Source organism: Lytechinus variegatus, chromosome 4, assembly GCF_018143015.1.
Source record: "Lytechinus variegatus isolate NC3 chromosome 4, Lvar_3.0, whole genome shotgun sequence".
In the NCBI taxonomy this organism is placed as follows: Eukaryota; Metazoa; Echinodermata; class Echinoidea; order Temnopleuroida; family Toxopneustidae; genus Lytechinus; species Lytechinus variegatus.
Window position 1 is genome coordinate 40,422,058 of NC_054743.1, and position 18,055 is coordinate 40,440,112.

Consider the following 18,055-nt stretch of genomic DNA (forward strand, 5'->3'; position numbering starts at 1 on the left):
AATCAAATCACAAGGATCTACATGTATCTAGCTGTCATATAAAGAACAAGTAATATGAGTGTCTTACGCTATTTCACTGTTATATGAAATGATCAGAAAAAAGAAATCCTAACATTAGAGTACTAGACACATCAAAGTATAAGAGGTATCATTTCAAACCTTTTAAAGTTAAATCATTCTACATTCATTTAATATTTATTTCATATTGAATTTTATAAAATCAGCATGCATGCTAAATTCTAGAGCCTCCTGTGTTTGCCAGTTCAAGTCACAATTAATTACTTCCACAGACAATGATGAAAGACAACCCTTTTTTGTCTGTTTCTTCAACTGCTACAATTCCAGGTTTCCAGACCTCCCTTATAAACATGTGGTTGACAATTCTTTACATGGGTTTCAATGGGATGTCAAGAGTTTAATCTGACAATGATGTGTGAATCAGCTCCCTGGATGTAACAAAACTTTGAACAGAATTCAACCTGTTTTCCAGTTAAATACAGAACAAAGGGCATAAGTATTTCTATGCCCAAAATTGTGTGACAACATGAAAACAAGCACCTAATGACCCTGTACTAAACTTTTGTAAAGTCCAGAATCCCAGAGGGAACATCTAAAATCCTTACCGGGTCTTCCACTTGTGGATCACAGAATCTGAAAGTGTACTGCCGTCCAAACTGCACCACGGCCCCATGCTGGAGGATGGTGGTCTCGTAGATCCGTTCACCGACCACATAGATCTCTGCCTCGGCACACGAGGGCGTCAAAGTGACCACCCCTTCCATCTTGGCTACCACGCAGTGCCGTGGAAGGATGTCCGGTGCTACAAACTGGTCCAAGGAATGGAATTGAAGATTGGGAGGGAGAAGCCGGTTAGGGTTTGCAGGGAGTTTAGGGAATATTGTTTGCTTATTTATTACAAATATAACACCAGAGTTGACATTATTTGAAAAGCATTATCAAAGCACAAGAAAATGTATTTAGAAAATTTTTATTGTCTTCAGGATATTAATATGCAATATGGTAAGATAATTTAAATACCCACTTGTTTCACTACATTAAAAAAGGAAGGATGTTACAAAGCAAGCATCTCACATGCATGTCAGCAATCGTTAGTCTTCCATTTTGATTAAATTCAATTTGATCTGATTATATTACATTATTACAGCAGTATATCAGTGATTGACCGATTAAATGATGTTATTGACATTGCCTGACCCTGCAGTCCAAAAAACTGAATTGAATTATATACATGTAAAAGTTCAAAAATCAATGATACACTAGTTACTTTAACATTAAACATAAAAATGACAAGAGCAGCATGTATAATATTTGGACTCCTCGACCAGCTTCTCTGTATACATGAAACGTTACCTGCTTTTAACAGTCAATGATAAAGAGAATTTGAGAAACAGAAAGACACAAACACAAAGAAAGAAAGGGGGGTGAGAGACAAAAGAGATCAAAAGAAAGAGACACACAGACAGATACAGAGAAAGAGAGAGAGAGATAGAGGGAGACAGACAGACAAACAGGTGAATATGTACGAAGATGGACTGTATAGACTCACCTGTAAATAAGGTCCAGAGCCAGGAGGGTCACGCTGACTGCCAACCTCTGTGACATCACTCTGGAGTCTGTAGTGTTTGGGTTTATAGTCAATGATATCTGTACCATCTGAAAGGTTAACAATGAGTGATATAAAATAATAATGCATGATTCCCAGGATATGAGCAGAATGCTGGAGCAATTAAAATGTTAGCAACGGATGAGCATGTAATAAGACCATCACTGATGAACAATATTGGTTGGGTGTATGAGTCCACTTCCCAACAAGACCGTGTGCAATGAATAAGTATTGGAACATTTTGTAGCCTTTTTTCTATCCCCCCCTATAAATTAAGTTTCTCACATAATGACAGTCAAGCATAGTTTCCTCTTCTACATGACAAGCTAAGAAGCTGAGCTAACTATGGAATTTTGATTGGATATAATGAATTCCCTGATTTTTACACCATTTAGGGGGCTTTGTTGCGGCACGATCTGGCACTAATTACATGATGATCGATGTTACATTTCCAGAAAGACCTCTATACCTTTATAACTGATGTATGCTTTTATTAATCCAATGGGCAAATACCATTGTACCTTTCTTTGTTGACTTACCCATATTCCATTCTTTAATTAATGAACTAAAGCCTCAGTCTTTACCTTCCCCAAAGTTCCCACTGCAACCATATCCATATACACTCTGGCCCGTTTAAATTAAACCCTGGTTTAAAGTTGTAGTTTAACTATGGTGAGCCAATTGGGGCACAAATCCCTAACAGTACACATTCAATTTATTAACTCATGTGACACCCAAATTGTTCATAATTGTCTGGAAATGATAACCGAAGTATTTTGAAGCATTTTTCCTCATTATGAAAGCAAAAGGAAACAAAATAGTAAACATAAGAAATGTACAATATAAACAGATTTTTAAATTTTTTGGCTCCCCATAATTTTAGCACAGAATTAGACCGTGGACTAAGTTAAACCTGACGTCACAGAATACGGGCCTCTGAATCCAAAGCATTTGATCGCTTACCTCAATCAGTGTTTGTTGATGTCATGACTTACCATTATTGAGTTCTAGGAAGTATGGCAATCTCTCCAGAGGGATGCTGTTGGGATCCTGAAAACTCTCTTCCATCTTGTTCTTGCCAGGTCTCTTGAGACGAGGAACGTGATCTGATGGCTTCCTCTTCAATTCAAAGTGAAGTTCACCTACAAGGATTGGACAACAGAGAATGACATGGTAGGAATTCATCACTATTATTAAATAGTCAAATTTAACTCTAATGGAAAATCTTTAATATTTCTTTTAACTTCTGTACACAATATGGTATCGGTTTCAGTTTGAGTTTAATTCCAATTCATCATAACTCTTTGTACTTCATGCCCAGAAGAATAAACAAGCAGGACACAACACTATCGAAAGGGACAAAGGGACATGTATACTGGCCTCACACCCCCAAATAAGTAGCTCAAATTTGGACAGGATATCACTACATTGATCAAGTTTTGTCATTACAATAAGGCATGGTTTCACCCCAGGGTTTTAGATATTGAACATGTTACTGCAAGGTGAGGCTTGATTTGAAGGACATGTGGAGCATTTGATGAATAACAAAACAGTGATTTTCACAAACTTCCGTTATAAGCTACTACAAATCCTGGTGTCTGATTGGCTGAGAGAAAATAAGTCAACGAAAATCACTGAAATGAATCTTCATGAAATGCACCCCTGGGCCCGTCTTACAAAGAGTAACATGTATGATTGATTTGATATACCTCAAGTATATGGAAATCCATCAATGTCATAATTTTTTTTTGCACAATGTCCTTTTGAAAACAAAGAGAACCATACTGAATTGGCGAGAAAACAGTGAATGTATGAACGTACATCATATCTACAAAATATTTTGAACAAACGTGTATTTTAGATGTTAACGTAGCTGGCTTTCCATAGTTGTGGTTGATCAATCGTAACGCTGGACTTAGGATTGAACTTACCTCTGCTCTCAGGCCATCTCAGGACAGCATCCATAGGGTATTCATCTTCATCCAAGATGGCTTCTTGGAAGTTCTCTTTCCCATAATCATCAATGCTACAACCCGGTGGTACTACAACCTGAAAGGATAAAATAGATTAGAGAGAGTATGATGACGAGAGCAGGATACCATCATCACTACAGTACATGCAACTTGTTCATTTATCTATGATAAAGTGAATAGCTTTTGGATGTAAGAATGCAAGGGATCGGAAATTTTAAAATGAAATAATACAAAAAAAAATGAAGAGTTGCATGAATTTTATGCATTAAGATCAAGGAAGTGATGAAAATATTATTTCTAGTATAGTAAAATATACATTATAGAATAATTACGTTATTCTCCATATTTCTAGATGTTGCTTTGCAAGGAAAGTATATCTATTTGTGGACTTCTTTATAAGGCAAGATATATTAAACTTCTTTCGAATATCCATCAAAACCAACCAAGCATTCCAAAAGAGCTAAAATCCCTTCATTCACTTACAATTGTTGAAAACATATGTTTATCCTCATATTCTCATCATCCTCCTCATCCTCATCATCATCATCATCACCACCACCACCACCATCACCACCATCATCATCACCATCATCACCACCACCATCACCACCATCATCGTCATTATCATCATCCTCCTCCTCATCATCATCATCACCATCATCACCAACACCATCATCATCATCATCCTCATCATCATCATCATCATCCTCATCATCATCATCATCATCATCACCACCACCTCCATCACCATCATCATTACCACCACCATCATCATCATCCTCCTGATCATCATCATCATCATCATCATCATCATCCTCCACACCATTAATACCACCATCACCACTGTGCTCCTCTTCTGCCCCCTCCTCTCCCCTCCAATTCCCTTTCCCATCTCCTCTGATATCTTTGTGTACCTTTGCTAGGCAGTAGTCTGCGGGGTTGGCTTTCATTGCTCCAAACTTATCCAGACTCTCCCTGACAATCTCTGAAGCATTGGTGTTTATGGAAATAAGCAGAGTCTTGTATGGTACTTCTGGAAATGTGGTATGGGCATAAACCTTAAAGGCTCCACCTGGGATAAACATATGCATTACAAGAAAAATAATGTGATTATAAAGTCAATAGCTAAAACACATTTCTTAGAATTTCTATGTTTCTCCGTATGAAGTGGGTCTAGGGTTCGAGTCCCAGCCATGGCGTAATTTCCTTCAGCAAGAAACTCATCCACATGGTGCTGCACTCAACCCAGGCGAGGTGAATGAATACCCGGCAGGAAGAAATTCCTTGAATGCTTGAGCGCCTAGGCAGCTCAGCTAAAGTCGGGGTAATAATAATAGCAGGGCCCGCTTTTAGAACAGTTTTCGAAACTGAAGTGGCTACCCTGGGTAAATAAGCCTATATTATTATTATAAAAAGCTACATGTACTATACAATTGATTCTATGATTGATTTTCACTGTAGCACTTTACATGCAATGGTCAAAGCAATTAATCACAAAAATTAGTCTTATGATCAACTCACATCAATGGGCCCTCTCCTCTGTCTCCCTTTGTATTATTCTTGTGCTCCTCCGAAAACAATACATTTTTATGTCAGTGCAGAAACGCCTTTAGTAGCTTGCATAAGGGCATTGTGTAAGGGTGGTTCCGCACCAATAGCTGCGCATAAGTGTTATGATAAGGGCGTTTTTGCACTAACACAATATCTACATAGATGGTGTCATTCCTATTTACCCGTAGTACATTACTACAATCATTGATCAAGTGTTTGTCATAGATTTCCTCACCTGATTCTGGTCTGTGTTTGAACTTCTCCAGCTGATCTTGCTTCTGTTGACGTTTTCTCTTGAGCACATTCTCTGGGTTTGAGATAGTCCTGGTGAAGTTTGAAGAACTGACTTTATCGTAAGCTTTCACCTCACCCTAGAGAAAAAAAAGAAACAAAATCTCTGAATGTACACAGAGGAACACAGATCATAGTGTACCAAGATGACATCACAATAGTTTTTCACACTTTATTTTTCATGTTGAATTTGAATCAAACCCACTTTCACATCTTTGGTGGGAAAAAGTTAAAACAGATTCGATAATTCAAAATAATGCATATGTATATCTGGATGTGTGGCATCATCAGTTCCCTTTATTCATTTTAATACCATCAATGATGAAATAACATGTATCACAGAACGCAATAGAATGTAATAAAGCGAAAATGTATATCTGCAATTTGTATTATTTTCATATCCAACTTGAAACTTTCAGGTTTTTTATATTGATTTTATTATTCATTTTTTTTTTTGGGGGGGGGGTTCTGATTAATCTCAATTTATTCATCTTAACTTTTTGATGGGGGTGGAATTGAACTTTAAATATCTGGGAATATATCTTTAAAACCTAATAAGGGATACACGTACAGTTCTTTAAACTTTTTAAATTCTACATGTATATTCATGTACATGCAATGTACAATTTATTTATACCATGTTCCAATAGACAAGCACAAAACAAGGAAAAATTTTGATAAATGGTTATTATAAAAATGGCCCCCAATTTTTAAAGCTAGACTTACCCTGAGTTGGGCTGCTTTCCTCTCTTTCTTCAGTTCCTTCTTCTCTCTCTTTGATAGACGCTTGGGTGTGTTCTTATCAAAGTTCTGAACTTTACCATCTTTAGCGTAGAATTCAAGCTGAAATGAGAGATGAGATACTTGAAGTTATGAAATAAAAACAAAACAAGTGAAATACTATTGTTTTTATAATACATGCATGAGAAAAACTGATATATTACAGGTCCCTGTGTCATGAATGTACATGTATGTTCATATTCACAAGTTACACATACTATACAAAATCAAAATTCAATAGTAGAAGAAAAAAATCAATTCAAAACATAGCTCCATGTAGGCGTGATATACATGTTAAGGTGATTGCGCTTTTAACTAAACAATATACACTGTACAACTTGAAGTTTGGCATAATTACATGTATAATTAAACATTTTTACCTGAATAATACAGTCTTTGAAATGTTTGCATGATGCATGCATGCAAGTATGGAAGGGGTGGGGATTTATCTAGTGCACATTTTTTTCCATGGCATATCACTCTGGTTTAAAGTTCAACATGAGAACTCCTGATGATAATCTGCCAACGTATAAATTTGTAATGGCACAAAATCGGCTCTAGTTTACAATAAAGTACATACCAGACTCCCCACCCCCAACCTTCAGTACTATTATAAAGCCCTCTGACGAATCCAATCTACTTTGTGTATAAATACAAAAGGTAGTGTGTACCACTTGTCATTCAATGGTGACCCTTATGCACTTTCCAATTACAGACCTACATAACATTGTCAACAATTGCCCTTGTGTACTGATGTTTAGAAGCAGAGGATCAGCTGTATGAAATAAATGCACTACTTTAAATACATTGTACTACAGCCCTTTGTACTTTGATCAGAGAAAATCAATTTTCTTCACACTGCTACGGGCTATGTAGAAATGATCTGAGCAAAGTTCGCCAACAGCTTTTTGAAAGAGTCGACACTGATTTGCCGCCTGAGTGAACAATTTGTGCATTTGAATGCTGACTGTATACAAATGACATGTTTGCACAGAAATGTACAATAGTACAGATCGAAAGAGGAATAGACGGAAAGAAAGACTGCATTTTTAGGACACATGTAGGTCTATGGTAGATGTAACGGTCTATGCCTATTGAAATGTTTCTTTGAAATGTTTCGATCATAAACACTATACATGTATGTACATGTAGGACATCATCAAAGCTGTATATTGGCCCAAACCTTGGTATACTGTTTGTAATTTTTCTGAGAATTGAGCTACGTTTCAACGCCCTACAGTAAATTAAGGCTCACTACAGGTGTGCGGGAGTGACCACTATTTCTGGCAATGGGCAATTCCATGATAAAGTGGACATGACCATCAAATTTCAGAAATGGTCAAACCTGAACAAGTTTGGTATCATATTAAAGCTAAAAGACTGAATTTTTCAATTCTGTCCATAATAATGAAAAATTTGGTCCTTAAGATGCCAAATATGCAAATTAAATTAGCATAATTAATTTTTGTTTAAATGTGTAAAAAATGCATTAAAATTAAATATGTGTAGCAAGTGTTCCATTGAAAGATTCATAAAAATCTAAATGTGTTTTTCTGAGTTTTAGGGCTGAATTTCATAACAGGTTCACCAAAGTTCAAAATTTTCTTTGCGTTATGCTTCAGCGAACATTTAAACTCTCATGATAAATAATGTCACGGTGTTACAGTAAAAACTGATGTTTTTTAAATTTTATGAAAACTACACAAACAATATAAAAATCTTTTAGTGCCCAAATCATTCTCACATATAACTATCATATACAAGTACTTACAAGTTAATTAGTCAGTTTGTTAATTAATTAAAAGTTACTTAAATCATGTCACGGTGTTACAATAACTGTAACACCGTGATTATAACACCGTGACCTACATTGCTATTGCACAGTAAGCATAGTAGGTTCCTGCCAAATGATGTTTGTTGAAGTGACCAGCTGATTTCTGTCAGTTGGGATGGAGGCTTGGCTGTTTCCAGGAAAGGTATACAAAGAGACCATGGAGAAAACCACAAGAAGATGAGACCCATGCTTTTATTGCAGGTTTGGATTCGGGGGGGGGGGGGGGGGGGGGGGGGGCACTTACATTGATGAGTGGATACCATGCGCGACCAAAAAAACACGTAAAAAGGATGTCCTTCACGATAGGGCATTTACGTACGTAACGTGATAAGGGTGTCAAAAACACGAAAATTATGAAAAAAGGGTATCTATTTTGCTAGGAAAATTACGTGTTAAGGGTCGAAATTGTGGGGATGATAAAACAAAATTAACATGATTTTATAAAGGATGTCCTTTTTGCCCCAACACTTCGTGTTAAGAGTCCTATTTGCGCGAGGTGTAAAAGGTGGGGTCGTACTAAACCAAATAAGGTAAAGCCGATGACCGAAGGACCCGTAACAATAAAACATTCCTGTACTTGTTTAGGGGTTCATTTCAGGAATATTTGCCAAGAGTATCGATTTGTTTCCTATACTTGTTAGGGGTAGGGTTTCATACGCCAATAATTGTTAAGGGTGCATTTTCAGAATATGGAAATTACGTGTTTAGGGTGCTTTTCGAACCCCATGTTCGCGCATGGTATCCACTCGTAAATGGAAGTGGCCCCCCCCCCCGGGGTTTGGATACATCAACGACAAGAATGACTGATGCACCACCATCTGAGGATGCAATCAAGATCGGAGACTAAATCTTGGTGCAGTATGAAGGTGCTCGGCAGAAATCGCTCAAATATGTGGCACAATTGATTGATATCCAAGACGGTGAATTTCATGTCATACACTATCATAAGAGTGATGAAAGGGGTACTCTTTTTGTTGCAAAGGATGTCACTGACAAGTATGGTTGGGTTGAAGAAAAACAAATAGTGAGAAAGTTGCCAGCACCTGTTATGGATAACAGAGAGCGGTACCACTTTGCAATGCCAATCCAGGAAGCAAACTAAAAAGGACTTCAAGAAATCTTACAAATTTCTATAACATCTTGGAAATTGAGCGAATATCTACATGCAAGTCTGTAGATGCTGTGTGTTAATTTTTCTTCCTGTAATTGTTATGGGCTCAACTTATCTTTGTATACGTACATGTACATGCATAATTACCATAAAGTTGCAATTAAAAGTATATATCAGTTTGCTGAGTGTTTCTATTAAGCTTTTTTTCTTTGTCTTCTTGTAAAATTGTATTTCAATTAATCTGCATATTTACATTAAAGTTTTTCTGCATTAGAGAGAGTTCATAACTTTTTTGAGTAAAACTTTTCCCGTATCTTATGAATGAAACATGGGGGCCTACAAGAACCGTCACAGTGTTACAGTGTATATAGTTTTATTTTTTGTTGTTTTTGTTAGTGAAATTTTTAACTAGATTTTTCATCCTCATTAATTACATGTACTCTGATGTATGACATAAATTTTATTGATAAAAGATTGCTCAATGATACCTTTTAGATTACTATAGGTTAAGGAAGAATGATGTGAAAATTCTACATACGTTTTGTACATGCAGTTCAGAAGTCACGGTGTTACAGTCACGGTGTTACAGTGCATTTGTTTATAATATGTATCATCATTGTCATGTTTATTGATTATTTTTCTATAAACTACTTGGTTATTACTGTCAAGTCTCTACTGTATCTCAACAACATAATCTCTTTTTAAAATGTTCAGTAACTTCACAGAGTTTATTAAATGAATCAAGTACGAGAAAATGCATGTCCATTTTGAGTCACGGTGTTACAGTTGTAATTAATTATGCATAATTCATTAATTAGCATGAAGTTAAAGATTTTTGTTGTTGTTGTAGGTTACTTGTGATTAGAGTCATAGTTACATAATCCAATTTTTTTCAAAAGATAAATAGTTTGTTGGTATTCCACATTTAATGAGTAAATAGGTGTTCCAAAATGTCACAGTGTTATCGTGGAATTGCCCCAATGAGTCATGCTGCAAATTTATACCTTCTTTTCCAATTGCCCGATTAAATTCTTCTTCCCCCCCTCCCATAGAATAGAAATGGTCATGTTAGAAGTGAAAGGGTCAACAGGGGTGTACATTTGTAGGCCTAAACACGTACGGGTAATGTAATATAGCATTGCTTGTTATGGTACATGTAACTGGTGTTTATCATTACGTGATAATGAAAAGATACCCTACAAAGACAAAACAATGATTGTGAGTGTTGAGGATGCAGCCAAAAGGAATGCAATGGGCTCTACATGCATATGTACATGTATATATGGAGGGAGGGGATGGGGCATCATTCATGATATCAGAGTGTCAAATATGATACATATGTACACTAAAAAAAAAAAGATGCAGAGGACCAGAATAAGCTACATAAAAGTGCTGCTTTTAGATGGACTTGATCCAAAATCCATCTCCTTTTTTTTTCATTCATGAAACATGAAATATGCAGCTTAATACTTTCTAGGAGAAAAGCCCTTTTGGGCAAGTCTAAGAAAAGGTCACCCTAGAAGGCAAAATTTCATCTTTAATTTTATAAGAAGTTATCTCTAGTGGGATAAGAAAGCCCAAATGTTAAATTTTACAATTTCATTAAGAAAAATTTGATAATATGCATATTCATGCTAATTTGGGAAAATGGGCATTATGTATGGGACAATTATAAAAACTCATAAAAAATAAAAACAAAACTTGTGAGATTTAGTCATAGGTGGGACATGGACCCCCTAACATCTTATTACTTTTGGGGGAAAAAAGTGGTGTTATCTAATAAATTATGCAAATTAGGTCTTGTCCAAGGAGAGAATGTCCCATACGTAACATTTTGAGGGTGTTTTTTTTTAGTTATTTCTCATAATACAATACTTGTATTGTTGCATCTCTGGGAAGTTCTAATTTATAATGTACGAAAATATTATACCCCAAAAAGTTTCAAAAATAGAGTTTACTTTTTATTAAAAGTTAATTAAAAAATTGTAACGTATGGGACAACATGTTACGTATGGGATATTTACACACAATGTCAATGGGGAGATTTGTGTACAAAGTGAATGGAGAAAAACAAATTTCAAGAGTGCTCTATTATTATTTACCTTTTCTTTAGTTTTTAAAGACTGATTTGTTATGAATACTGATTAATGAAAACAACTGATGTGAAAAAATGTGAAAATGGAAAAAATATGAAAAAAATAAAAAACAATAGAAATACATAAGAAATTCATGAAACCATGAAAAACAAGAAAAAAAATGTTGAAATGGCTAATTTCCTTTTCAGTAATATCAAATATGTCTCAATAGAACATTTTAAAAGACAGAAACTCTTTTATTTCCATATTTTAAATTATTTCAATTTTTTGAATTATGGGGAAAATTATGTACATTCTCTATGGGGACAAAATGTCCCATACGTAACTGACCCATACGTAACATGTCATTAATTTGTTTAATTAGAGACTGTAATTAGAGGGATTTGGCTTATGACATGAAACTTGCCTTAGATACACTAGAGTATTGTGACTTCTATCACACTAAGTTACAAGTTGCCAAATGAAATACTTTCAGAGAATTCTCAACTTGAAATAAATGTTTTAAAAATTGTCTTTTTTCTGCGTCCCATAGTAACGGCCCATCTTTTCTCTCTAAAATATGTCACACTGTTGCATTCATAAAGAAAATCAAAAGAAAATGATTCATGATGTTCACTTTTTCTGAATTCATGAATGTATCTTTCATCCCGTTATTCTGATCCTAATTCAATCCAGACTACATGTATTCAAGGGAGATTGAATTACATGTAGTATGATAAAGATGATAGGGCTGATCTACATGTATATAAGGGCGTGTTTATGCTTCCATTGCGAGGACAGAATCAGCGATTTCAAACGCCGATCGTAAACGTGGTTCTGGGAGTGCTGTTTATGCTTCACTTTTCAGAGCAAATCATGATCTCCAGCTGGCTTCGCATCGTAAAGCGAGGTCAAATTGGGCGCACCTTTTTTCGAAAGTTTTTTTTCCGATTGTTGTTATTACGTAGAGATAACATGGAGCAATACGACTGTATTTGCCCGCGGATTTTCATCTCACCGGAAGCATGTACCAAATGACGTCATTTAAACACGTTTACGATCGTGGTTCTGTTTATGCTTCCACAGAAAGCCTGATTCTGGTCAAACGACGTTTACAAACGCACCTTTTTGTGAGTTTACGATCGGCGTTTTGAAACAGCGTTTAAATGAAAGTAAGCATGGACGCAACCGTGTTTTGGACTAATCACGTTTGGAAACGCTGATTCTGGCCTGAAAAGTGGAAGCATAAACACGGCCTAAAACATGTCAGAAACTAATTAATGGTTCCTATGAGTATAGTTGATCCTCAACTATTTCTCCTTAGGGAATAATGGAATGATCCCCCTTTCCCTTCATTTTAAAGACTAGAGACAAGTGTCTGTTTGACAGGTGCAGACCGGTACCCGCCCATCACCATCCCCTCTCACAAACTGCCATCCACATGTAAGACCTATTATTAAAGATAACGTCTAACTCCGCCTATCAATTTTCATCTGATGTTGTTTGACAGCCGTGATTTCAATTTGAACATGCCCAAAGGTTTTTAAAATGTGAGCGCCATCTGTTAATGAATATTCGACCAGCTGAAGAACAAATTGCTTTTTCCCTGCGGTAGCAGTAAAAGAAATTTGTGTAAAAGTCAAATAAACATTATTCCCAGCATTAGCAAAAGGATGTACATGTATAGAAGCAAAAGTGCAATTTCCTGCAAGAGGGCAGGTCCAAGCTATTTGACTTGTGACGTACGGGACATTTAGAGACTTTAAAGTTGTGTTACAAAAGAAATAAATGCACAACAGAGAATCCTTTATGGATTTTGGAAGGCCAGGCATGCCCTCTTTATTCATGAAAAAAATTAGTGATCTACAATCCCATTAACGATGTAATATTTTAATTAATATGCACTGTGACGTACGGGACCAGACGAAAGTTGATTTTTTTTTAAAGTTTGTCATTAAAACTCTGTGCATTGGAATAAGCTGGAAATCTCTCATTATCATGTTTTCATCTTGTATCTTACCAAGTTTCATTAGCCATGAATGAAATGATAGAACCCATTGGTGTTATTATGTAATAGCTCAAAATATAAACAACAGCGCTCTGACGTACGGGACATTGGTCTATGTTTAAAACGAATGGGGAAAGTGAAATTTCATCAAAATTTATAATTAACTTGATGCAAACAAAAGTAGTTAAGTTTTACATGGATTATCATGATTGATATATATTTCTTTAATGGCACACACTGAAACAAAACATAGCAAACACTTTACGACCTTATCAATATTATGAAAGATGTCTTGCAAATAATTCCATTTGTTAAACGAATGGGGAAATTGAAATTTCATCAAAATTTATAATTGACTGGATGTAAACCATGAAGTAAGTTTTACATGGATTATTATGATTTATATATATTTCTATTATAGTATATGATTAAACAAAACATAAAAAATTTTATGACCTTATTATTATGAAAGATTTAATTAATAACTTAAAGGTCAAGTCCACCTCAGAAAAATGTTGATTTGAATCAACAGAGAAAAATCAGACAAGCACAATGCTGAAGATTTCATCAAAATCGGATGTAAAATAAGAAAGTTATGTCTTATGAGATTTCAAAGTTTCGCTTATTTTTAACAAAATATTTATATGAACGAGCCAGTTACATCCAGATGAGAGAGTTGATGATGTCACTCACTCACTATTTCTTTTCTTTTGTATTGTTTGAATTATACAATATTTCAATTTTTACAAATTTGACGATTAGGACCTCCTTGCCTAAAGCACAAAATGTTAAAATAATGGAATTCCACGTGTTCAGGGAGGAATGAAACTTCATTTCACATGACAATGACGAGAAAATCAAAATATTTCATATTTCAAACAATAAAAAACAAAAGAAATAGTGAGTGAATGACATCCAGCCATCAGCATCGACTCTCTCATTTGGATGTAGCTGGCTCGTTCATACAACTGTTTTTGTGAAATGAAGCGAAACTTTGAAATGTCATAACTTTCTTATTTTACATCCGATTTTGATGAAATTTTCAGTGTTATGCTTGTTGAATTTTTTTCTTTTTATTCAAATCAAGTTTTTGTTGGGGTGGACTTGTCCTTTAACTAATTAATACTAATTAATGTTATTTATTACAAATTGTAACTTTATTATCAGCCTTTTACCAATATTCAACCACTGATATAAAATTATTTATCTCAATTTACATTATCTTTGCTCCTTATTAAAAAATAATAAGTGATGAAAATATTTGCTTGCCCGATAGAAAAAACTGCTTGCCCAATTTGTTTTATTATTTTCTTTCATTACTTTTTTACGACGGTACTATTATTTATGAAGGTCATATAAAATACATGTAAAAACAATTGAGAATCATGTACAGTAAAGAACTCACATTTATACTGTAATTATAAGTATATTTTCAGCAAAGTAGGCCTGAGTCATTACGTTTATTTTGAAGAAATTTTTTTTGCTATAGTACCAGTAGATCTAAATGGGCATTAAAGGTTAAAAAAAAAAAAAAAACTTTCCCCCAAAAGTTGCTAAAATTTCATATTTTGCATCTGTTTGCCACATTTCCTGGGAATTGTTTGATTTAGTTGGAAACTATTAAGAAATTGAAGAGTATTCAGCTCTTTCTTGATTCTGGAAAAGATTGTTTTATGATGTAAAAAAAAAGCCATCACCAACTGGCATGGCTAAAATTTCACATTTTTGCATTATTCATTTATTTATTTATTCACGTTTTCTTTAAAAGACAGGGTAGTCTCATTCAAGCCAAAAGGCCTGCTTTACATAACAAATACAGAAATAAACACAGTGAATGAAAATAAATAAAACAAAAAGAAAAAATCATAAATGAAATGAGTATAAAACAACGAAAATAATATATAAACACAAAGACAAAGTAGATGGGCAAGTACAAGTAACGAAAAAAAAGAACATCATAAGTCAATGGTCATTATGGTTACTTATAAGGGTCTGGTGTTGCCTAAGGAGTCTTTTGAAGATTTGGAGGGAAGGGGATGTTTGAATATGAAGTGGTAGGGAGTTGAAAAGTTTGGTTGCAATATATGAAAATGTATGTTTTTTGCATCTTTAAATCCATGCCATTTATTTTCCATATTTCCTTGAAATTGTTTTGATTTAGTTGGAAACTATCAAGAAAATGAAGAATATTCACCTCTCTCTTGTCTTTCCATCATCGTATTATGATGTTACACTCGGTCAATATATTTTTTATATCATGGTCCCACATGTAGACTTTCATGGTGTTGCAACATTAACACTTGGTCAACACCATGAAAGTCTACATGTGGGACAACAATAAGAAAAAACATTTACCGAGTGTAACATTATCAAAATCGAGAGTCAAGAAAGAGCTGAATATTCTTCATATTTTCGGTTGTTTCGAACTAGATCAAAACAGTCTCAAGGCAATATGGAAAATAGGCGTCCATTTCATGTATTCAAAGATTTAAAATGTGAAATTTTAGCCACTTTTGCCTTTCCTTTTTATACTGTTTTAACAATCATCCATTCATCACTCTATAAATAGGCCTTTGCCGTTACAACTACAATACAGTAGTAGGTACAGTACATGTAGGTCCATGGCCAGCTGTACATCGTCAACTGAAAGTGATGTACATGTAGTACTGTACATTTGCCCAAATTAAGTTTTACTTGTGACATTTCAAGTTTAAGTCATAGAACTTTGCAACTTGCTGCTCCGTTTTCATCTACATGCATATTAGTTTATTTTATTGTAATGCTTGGGCTCAAATACAATAACAAAACAAATTTGATAGGCCTATATCCATGTATGGACAATAAAAGGCCTCTATCTTTATGACAAACCCCCCCCCCCCCCATGACCAAATAATAAACAAGCCTTGGTATTAAACCCCACATACCTTAGTGTAAAAATCAAGTTGTGTGGGACCAAGCATTTGTGTTTGCATAATTACTAACAAATTGGGCTTTATTATGTTTCTTCTTCATATGTTGTGTTTGTTTGCTCTGTTTGGAGGTTGGCGAATGCAAACAGAGGAAGTTGTAAAAAAAGGGACTGTCCTATCTATTTTGGTTCATAATACAACTGATTCATTGTGAGACTACACACAGATGTATTATGGGATGTACATGTACATGTAGGAATAGAGTACAGTCATACAAGTAGTATGAGTGTCATGCACTGGTATGCTATGTTAACTCTGGAGTGGGTGTGAACTGCAATAAAGTATGCCACCCGGATACTACATTTCATAAACCAGGGCTCGACATTAGCAGTGGCCCGGTGGCCCGGGGCAACCAAAGATGAGAGTCGGGCCACCAAAATTTTGTAAAAGCCAACACTTGGTGGCCCCGTTCGGCTACCAAAGTTTTGATAAATTGTAATGTTTCTATTGTTTTAGGGCCACCAAAAATATGAAATTGATGATTTTGGTAGATTGTTTGGGCCACCAAGAAAAAAAGTTAGTGTGGAGCCTTGCATAAACTGAAAATCCAATTGAGAGGAATTTATTTATACTGCAAATGTCGGCCAGTGCATGTGAAGGCAGTGACAATTTTCAGCGCTGCGATTATTTGGGTTTTCTCTTTTTATTCAAATCAACTTTTGTCCGCATGTAATTGCCCTTTAGAAAGTACTATTCGAAGCAAGATATTAAAAGGCCGATCTCTTAGAGCATTGTTTGACAATAAAAAAAGTACAATACTGGTCATTACTTTAAACATCAAGTTACATGTAACGCCTTAACATAAAGTGCAGAATTTTTTTTTGTCTAGTCTTTCTCGACAACAATGTGCGAAGAGTGATACCTTTGTCGGGTCATTGACCTGTCTGAGTAGAAATCGTCCCTCCTTCAGATCTTTGGTCCAGTTGAGCTGCACATATAATGGCCTTTCCTCATCCTGCAGCTGACGATCATCTGAAAAGATTTTAAAAAGAGAAGAAAAAAACAGAAAGAGAGCAAATGAATTATCATGAGGCTACAATGGCAAGAGCTTTTCACAATCCTGCAAAGAGCACATGCTGTTGAGAGGGAGTGTTAAGAGCCATACATGTACATGTACATTAGCCACAAAAATCTCCAATAAAATGTACCAAAATCACTTCCATACTATGCTTCCAGGGTAGATTTTCCTGGTTTCCCCATTGGATGCACCTACATTGTACATGTATTAATGGGAAAAGAACAAATGTGGACATGTACATGTATGCTATCATGCAACACCTACATGTGTACCGGGTACCTATTCTCAAAATAAAATAAACACTCACAAAACAATTTCTGACAGAATACAGACTCCACGGATGATGACTTGGTTCTTTATATTTTTCATGTAGAAATTCATTGAATTTGCCTTTGTTTTTACTGAACAGTGCATGTTTATATGACAAAACGTTATTGTCATTTTCTGTGACAAAACATAATTTATTTTATGATTAGTTTGAAATGGTATTACATGTACATGTAGCCCTACAGGTTTTCATGAACGTAATTAAAACCATCTTATTTTTTTGTAAACAGAAAGCACTGTCCCTATTGGCCCTACCACTCACAACCTACATGTACTTGTACAGTACATGCGCTGCATACATGTGGGCAAGAAAATAAAACTTTTAAAAACATGATGTACATGTACTTGTGGATGCCCAATGACACGCAGGTATTTACATGTGGACAATTCCAGCCAAATGTTGCATTTTTCCATTTTCAAAAATTTCTTTTCTGAGCAATTTTGTTTATTCTGTTTAAAAGTATACAGTTTAAGGTTTACAAAAACACAATTAT

At 35.1% G+C, this 18,055-nt stretch overlaps 1 protein-coding gene across 3 annotated transcripts in view; it reads right to left on the reverse strand.

The window, feature by feature from the left end:
* Window positions 1–18,055, reverse strand: part of LOC121414046 (afadin-like) — a 76,288-nt gene that overhangs the window by 29,974 nt on the left and 28,259 nt on the right. For all 3 annotated transcript variants that reach the window (XM_041607093.1, XM_041607092.1, XM_041607091.1), the window contains exons 3-10: window positions 17,079–17,188; window positions 6,166–6,282; window positions 5,384–5,519; window positions 4,512–4,669; window positions 3,556–3,673; window positions 2,620–2,766; window positions 1,568–1,674; window positions 624–827 (exon numbers count right to left, since the gene is read on the reverse strand). In XM_041607093.1, coding sequence (XP_041463027.1) covers window positions 624–827; window positions 1,568–1,674; window positions 2,620–2,766; window positions 3,556–3,673; window positions 4,512–4,669; window positions 5,384–5,519; window positions 6,166–6,282; window positions 17,079–17,188 — 1,097 coding nt within the window. The remainder of the gene's footprint in view (window positions 1–623; window positions 828–1,567; window positions 1,675–2,619; window positions 2,767–3,555; window positions 3,674–4,511; window positions 4,670–5,383; window positions 5,520–6,165; window positions 6,283–17,078; window positions 17,189–18,055) is intronic.